Source organism: Penaeus chinensis, chromosome 39, assembly GCF_019202785.1.
Source record: "Penaeus chinensis breed Huanghai No. 1 chromosome 39, ASM1920278v2, whole genome shotgun sequence".
In the NCBI taxonomy this organism is placed as follows: Eukaryota; Metazoa; Arthropoda; class Malacostraca; order Decapoda; family Penaeidae; genus Penaeus; species Penaeus chinensis.
The window spans coordinates 28,156,805-28,163,429 of NC_061857.1; the positions used below are offsets into that span (position 1 = coordinate 28,156,805).

General features: G+C 47.1%; 1 protein-coding gene across 1 annotated transcript in view; it reads right to left on the reverse strand.

The window, feature by feature from the left end:
- LOC125046533 (pyroglutamylated RF-amide peptide receptor-like) overlaps positions 1-2,461 on the reverse strand; it is a 59,533-nt gene extending 57,072 nt beyond the window's left edge. Inside the window, exons 1-2 of the mRNA XM_047644317.1 lie at positions 2,360-2,461; positions 1-209 (exon numbers count right to left, since the gene is read on the reverse strand). Coding sequence (XP_047500273.1) covers positions 1-209; positions 2,360-2,461 — 311 coding nt within the window. The remainder of the gene's footprint in view (positions 210-2,359) is intronic.
- Positions 2,462-6,625: the final 4,164 nt, after the last annotated feature.

Here is a 6,625-nt window from a genome sequence, read left to right on the forward strand (position 1 = left end):
ATCTGTCCCTTGCCCGTCATGGAGCGCCTCTGGCCGACCATGGACACGACGGAGGCGCAGATGGCGGCGTAGGCGGCGGCCATGACGCAGGCGGGCACCAGCAGCACCAGCACCAGCATGTAGGTCTCGTAGCCGCGCCACAGGAGGGGGGCGTCGAAGTTGCGCACACACCAGAAAGCCTTCACGCGATGGCCAACCTCCATGTGCACCTGTTGGTCGAGGACGAGGTGACTGTGGCTGTGCGGTGCGGGAGAGAAGGGTGACAGGAGCAGCTGGGATAAAGGGCGCGCCACTTGTGCGTCGGGCGTACCTCAGTAATTAAGCCAAGGGATAGTGTTTTTCCGTCGGTCGAAAGGCCAAACACGAAGGCAAGAACATATATACCAACCGTTATTCCGACACACTGGTTCCTTATCATCTTGGCAGCCGACACGAATAGCGCAAAATGAATGATCCTGAGAATAAAGTAAACTCAAGACCTAGACGTCCCACGCAAAGCCTTAAGTAGTTGTCGAGAGATCTGCAAGATGATGGAAACGCCAAGTATTTGCAAAGAGGATTTCGGGCAAAACTTCGCCCGCAAACTTTTTCTCAAAATAATATTTTATCTTTATCCTGAACGGAAAGAATGCGGGAATATTTTGGGACAATACTTTTACCCGCCAAATACTTGTAAAAGAAAAATTGAACGCAAAGTCCGCTTGATACTTCCAGAAAAGAATACGACCGTAATCATGATAAGAAATACACGTGTTACTCATCGCCCAACCGCCATGACAAAGAGATCAGTGGAAGAGCGTCATTACTTTCGCTCTGCTCATTATATCTCGTGTGTTGCGGGTGACTGAGCATTCACCAAATAAAGCGATGTTTTTCTGTAGCTAAGTGGTGTTCAGAAACGTGCGTGCTGTTTTGGATTACAACTTTCTTAGTGGAGCCGGATGACATTATAGAGAATCAGGAGGCGGAAATTCTACAAATACGGATAGGTTCTCGCTGACTGATCGAGCTTTGATAACTAAAATATAATCGAAGCGGCAAAACAAAGTGAATCTTCGATGCTCATAATCACATCACGCTTTTTCCCAAATAATCTATAAATTTTGCGGACTGCCATTGTTGCGCGAAAGTGTGTCGTTTCCTAAGGGAATTTCATCGACCTAAATTCATTAAACTCAATAGTATTTTCAAGGGTGCCCTATTAAAACCCGGCCTGAAAATATCACCAGAAATTGAGGCTAAAGTCGTTTATCAAAACCACATTCATTCAAGATCGGTGATTTTTAGTCTTTTCGACATCCTCATGACCCGTCTTCGTAAGTAAGGTAAGAAAATATAGATGAAAATGAAGCGAAAAACAAAAGGTTAAATCAGGGTGGACTACCATCAACTCTCATATTGCGACAGATTTACACGACGAACAGAAGTGAAATCCCTTAACGAAAGGGACTTTGTCCATACCAGTGATAGATATGTTCAAAATATGTTCAATTCAGAATCTCAATATCATGACACTCTGTCGTGGTTCCCTAAATCCTTTTCAGTTCCCCCACCCCCCCTTTTCCTCCCGAAATCCTTTCTGTGGCCTCCCCCTAAATCCTTGCAAGTTCTTGGCATACCCTTCATAAACCTTACCGTGCCCCCCACTCTACTTAAATCCTTACCACGCCTCTCCCCTTAGACTCTTTACATGGCCTCCCTCTCAACCCTCGCCGCGGCCCCTCGAACCCTCGCCGCGGCCCCTCGAACCCTCGCCGCGGCCCCTTGAACCCTCGCCGCGGCCCCTTGAACCCTCGCCGCGGCCCCTTGAACCCTCGCCGCGGCCCCTTGAACCCTCGCCGCGGCCCCTCGAACCCTCGCCGCGGCCCCTTGAACCCTCGCCGCGGCCCCTTGAACCCTCGCCGCGGCCCCTTGAACCCTCGCCGCGGCCCCTCGAACCCTCGCCGCGGCCCCTCGAACCCTCGCCGCGGCCCCTTGAACCCTCGCCGCGGCCCCTTGAACCCTCGCCGCGGCCCCTTGAACCCTCGCCGCGGCCCCTTGAACCCTCGCCGCGGCCCCTCGAACCCTCGCCGCGGCCCCTCGAACCCTCGCCGCGGCCCCTTGAACCCTCGCCGCGGCCCCTTGAACCCTCGCCGCGGCCCCTTGAACCCTCGCCGCGGCCCCTCGAACCCTCGCCGCGGCCCCTCGAACCCTCGCCGCGGCCCCTTGAACCCTCGCCGCGGCCCCTCGAACCCTCGCCGCGGCCCCTTGAACCCTCCGGCCGCTGGCACCTTGAACCCTCGCGCGGCCCCCTTTTTGAAACCCGTCGCTCGGGCCATTCCTCCCAAGCGAACCCAAAGCCGGAGCGGCATCGACTCACCTGTACCACGAGCGTCGGCGAAGCGAGGAGGAGTGACGAAATCCAGATGACGAAAGCTGCTTTCTTCGCCTTGCTAATAGTACACACGTAGATGGCCTTCATTGGGTACACGATGGCCGTAGGCAACTGGGGGCTAACCACTCAACCTTAAGATTGGAATGAAGAAGAGGAGAGAAGACGAGCGAAAAAGAAGAAGAGCAGCGAGAGAAAGGAAAGAGCAAAGAAGAGAGAAGAATAGAGAGGAGAGAGAAGAAGAAAAAGAAATAAGAAAAGGGAAGAGAACAGAAGAAGGAGGTAGAAGAGGAAGCGAGACAGAAAAGGGGATGACCGAGGAAGAACCAGAGAGAGAACGAGAGCGAAACGTAAGAGAAGAGAACATAAGAAGACCGAGAGAAAAGACGAAGAGGAGAAAGATAAAAGATCTGAATAGAAGGTAGAAAACGACAAATAAGAGAGGAAGAAGAGGAGAGGAGAAATAAGGAGAGAGAAGCAGAAAAAAGAGAAAGAAAGAGAAGGACAGGAGAGAGAGAGGAGAGCGAGAGAGTGAAGAGAAGAAGGAAGAGACAGAGAGCAGAAGAAGAAGAAAAGAGTACCAGAGAGAAGAAGGAGAAAAGTACATGAACCGACGAAGGAGGGAGGAAGAGAAGAGAGAGATGAGAGGAGAGAAGAAGGAGAGATAGATACAAGCAAAGAGCATGAAGAACGAGAAGACTTAAGAGAGGCGCAAAGAAGAGAAGAGTAGCGAAAAAGAGAAAGAATTGAAAGAGAAGAAAAGAGGAAAGAATATGACTACGACGCATGAAAGAGTAGAGAAGAAGAGAGAAGAGAGAGACGAAGGAGAAGAAAAAGGAAGAAAGAAACGAAAAGTGAGCAGAGCGATAAGAGGATGAAGCTAGAGAGAGAATACGCAGAAGAGAGGAACGTAAGAAGAAAGGAGAAGAAAGTAGGGGAGACAGAGGAGAAGAGAAGAAGTCGAAGAAGACAGAGCGGAAGAGTGACGAGAGACGAGAAAAGCGCCAGAGAGCAGAAAGCAGACTGAGAGTCAGAAGCAAGAGAGAGAAAAACGAGCGACCTGATGACGAAAAAAGAAAAGAAAGACAGAAGGAAAGTAGAAAAAGAAGAGCAGACGAAAGAAGAGTTGAGCAAGACAAGAGAGGAGAGCCTCGGATTGAAGAGAGAAGAAGAAAATAAGAGACGTGGACAGGAGAGAGAGAGTACAGGAGGGAATACGGCGAAAGAAGAACAGACGAGACATATTAAGAGAAATAGATACAAGTAAATGAGAAAAGAAAACGAAAAGAGAACCGGAGAACAAGGAGAATACGAGATAGTGAGCATAAGAGATGAGACGAGAAGTATGAACAAAGATAACAGAAGAGAGAATACAAGCCAGGGGACAGAAAGGAAGCATGAGACGTGAAGGGTGAGAGGAAGAAGAAAAGACAGAAAGTGAGATACAGAGAAGAAGAGGAGACATAAAATGACCGTAAGGAGAAGAAGCACGAGAGTAGAGAGAATAAGAAGAAAGAGAAGAGAAGCAGAACAAAGAGACAGAGAAGACGCAGAAGGGAATAGATGGTAAAGAGATGAACAAGAGAGCAGAGAAGACGGAGGAAAGTAGAAAGAAAAAGAAGAAATAGGAGATGAAAAAGTGAAGAAGAGACTGAGCACGAGAAGATATGACAGAGAAGGAGGAGAGAGGATGAAGACCACGAAGAGCGAACTAAAAGAGAGAAAGGAAGGAGAAAAAGGACAAGAAGAGAAAGAAGAAAGAAGCAGCTAGAGGAGAGAGAGAGTCAGAGAGACCAGTGAGACAAAAGAAAAGAGAAGATGAGAAGAGAAGAGTAAGAAGAAAAGGCAGAGTAGAAAGAGAAAGAAAAGAGAAGAAGAGCAGCCAGAAACGGAGACGAAGAAGGAAAGAAGAAAAGAGAGAAGAGAGCAAAGAAAAGAAGAAAAAGCGAGAAGACGAGGAAACAAGAAAGAAGAGTGGAGAGAGTAGCATGGAAACGAAGAGAGGAGATAGGAAGGATGAGATGCAACACGAGAGAGAAGACGAATGAAGAAAGACGAAGAAGTGGAGAAACAAGAAAGAGAGGAAGAAGAGAGAGAGAAAAAGAATACTGAAGAAGCAGAGCGAATAAGAACAGTAAAGAGAGAGGATAAAGAGAGGGTAGGAGCCAGAAGGAAAGAGAGCGGACGAAGAGTTGGAGCGAGAGAGGAAGACAGAGAGTATAAAAACTAGAGAGAAGACATGAGAGACGAGAGTGACAAGGAGGAAAGAAGACGAGAGAAAGAGGAAGATTGGAAGAATGAAGAAGAGAGAGAGAACAAATTAAGAGAAAGAAGAAGCCAAGAGAAGGACTAAAAGGAGAGAGAGGTAGAGCGAGTGAGAGAGATAAGAGAGGAGAAAGAAGAAGAACGGGAACAGAAGGAAAGAAAGGAAGAAGGCGAGAGAAGAAGTGAGCAGAAGAAGAGAGAGAGAGAGAAGAGACGTGAGACAATGAGAAAGGAAGGACAGAAGCGACCTGACAGAACGACAGAGCGAAACGGAAGGATGAGACTAAAAGAACGAGCAAGAGAAACGACAGAAGAAAGAGAAGAAAAGAAGAAGGAAGAGAGAAGCAGAAGAAGGGAAGGATAAAAGATCACCCAGAAGAGAACGTAATTGGAGGAGCAAGGGAATTGCAAAAAGAGGAGTAGAGATGGGAGAGATGAGAGGAGAAGCAAGAAAGCACCGAGTAGGGAGAGACACGAAACAAGAAACAAGATGAAGGAGGACAGAGAGACGGAAATAAGAAGACCGCGTAGCAGAAAGGAGAAAAGAGACCAGAAGAAGAGAACGAGCGAAGAGGAAGAGAAAGAGGGGAGAGAAAAAGAGAGCGCCAAAGAGAGGTGATGATAGCACAGAAGCAAGAGAGAGAGAAGGCGAGAAGTAGCACGAGGAAGAGAAGAGAAATGGAGGAAGAAAGAGAAACAGAAGAGAGAAAGACCAGAGAAAAAAGCGAAACGAGCAGAAGAAAGAAAACACGAAAAAGTGCAAGAAGAAATGCAAGAGGAAGAAGAGAGAGATTGAGAGAAAGAAGAAGAAAAGACAGAATCTTAGATCTGAAAGGAGGAGAGGCAAAGTAAAAGAGAAGAAAGCAGAGATGAGAGAAGAAGAAGAAAGAGAAGAGCGATAAGAAACCGTAAAAGTAGATAAAGAAGGAGACCGAAGAGAAGAAAAGAGAGAGAAGAGAAGAGGAAGGGAGAAAAACAGAGAGAAGACCGAAGAAATAGACAGAAGACGACCGACAAAGAAGAACAAAGACGAGCAAGAGAGAAGAGGAAGCGAAGAGGGGGGGAAGAAGAGAGAGGAAAGAAAGAAGAAAGAAGAAATGAAGAAAGAAAAGAAAGGAAAGGAAGCGGAGAGGCGACAAAAATAGAGAGAGAGAGGAGAGGAACAGTGAAGAAGATGAGAAAAGAAGAAAAGAAGCACGAGGGACAAGTAGAGAGAACGAAGAGAGAGAAGCAGAGAGAGAAGAAGAGAACGAGCAAGAAGAGTAGAGAGTAGAGGAGATGAGAGAGAGAAAGAAGCAAGAGATGCAAAGAAAGCAGAGAAAGCGAGAGAGAGGAAGATAATAGTGGAGTGTAGAAGGGGACTAAGGACAAGAAGAGTTGAAGATAAAGCGAGAGAAGCAGTGAAGATAGGAAGAGAGAGAAAAGAGAAGAGAACCGCGAGAGACTGCGGAGAGAGAATAAAAGAGAGAGCAAGAAAGAAAGAGAAGCAGAGAGAAGTGAAATGAACAGGAAGAGAAAAGAGAAGCAAGAGAGAGAGAGCGAGAGAGTAGAAACAGCCAGCAGCGAATTTATGAGCTTTGCTTTAGGTTGATTCTGTGATGGCGGGATGGAGGAGGGCGCGTGGCTGTCGTGTGCTGATTGCTGGTATGGTGTTGGTGATGATGTTAAGGATAAAAAAGGTGATAAGGAGCATGATAGGGATGACACTGGTGATAGGGATAATACTGGTTATGATGATCGTGATAATGATGATATTGGCGACGAAGATGGTGAGAGGGAGAGATAGTATTGGTGAAGAGAATGATTTAGCGATGAAATTTTATTGATGACAATGGTGAAGGGGATTATTTTGTGGGGGAGGATTATGAAGAGGATAGTATCGGTGATAAGGATGGTCATAGGGATAATATAGGTGAAGAGGATAGTGACAGGGATTATATTGGTGATGAGAATGGATGTGATAATAGGAGGTATAATACAGGTGCGAGA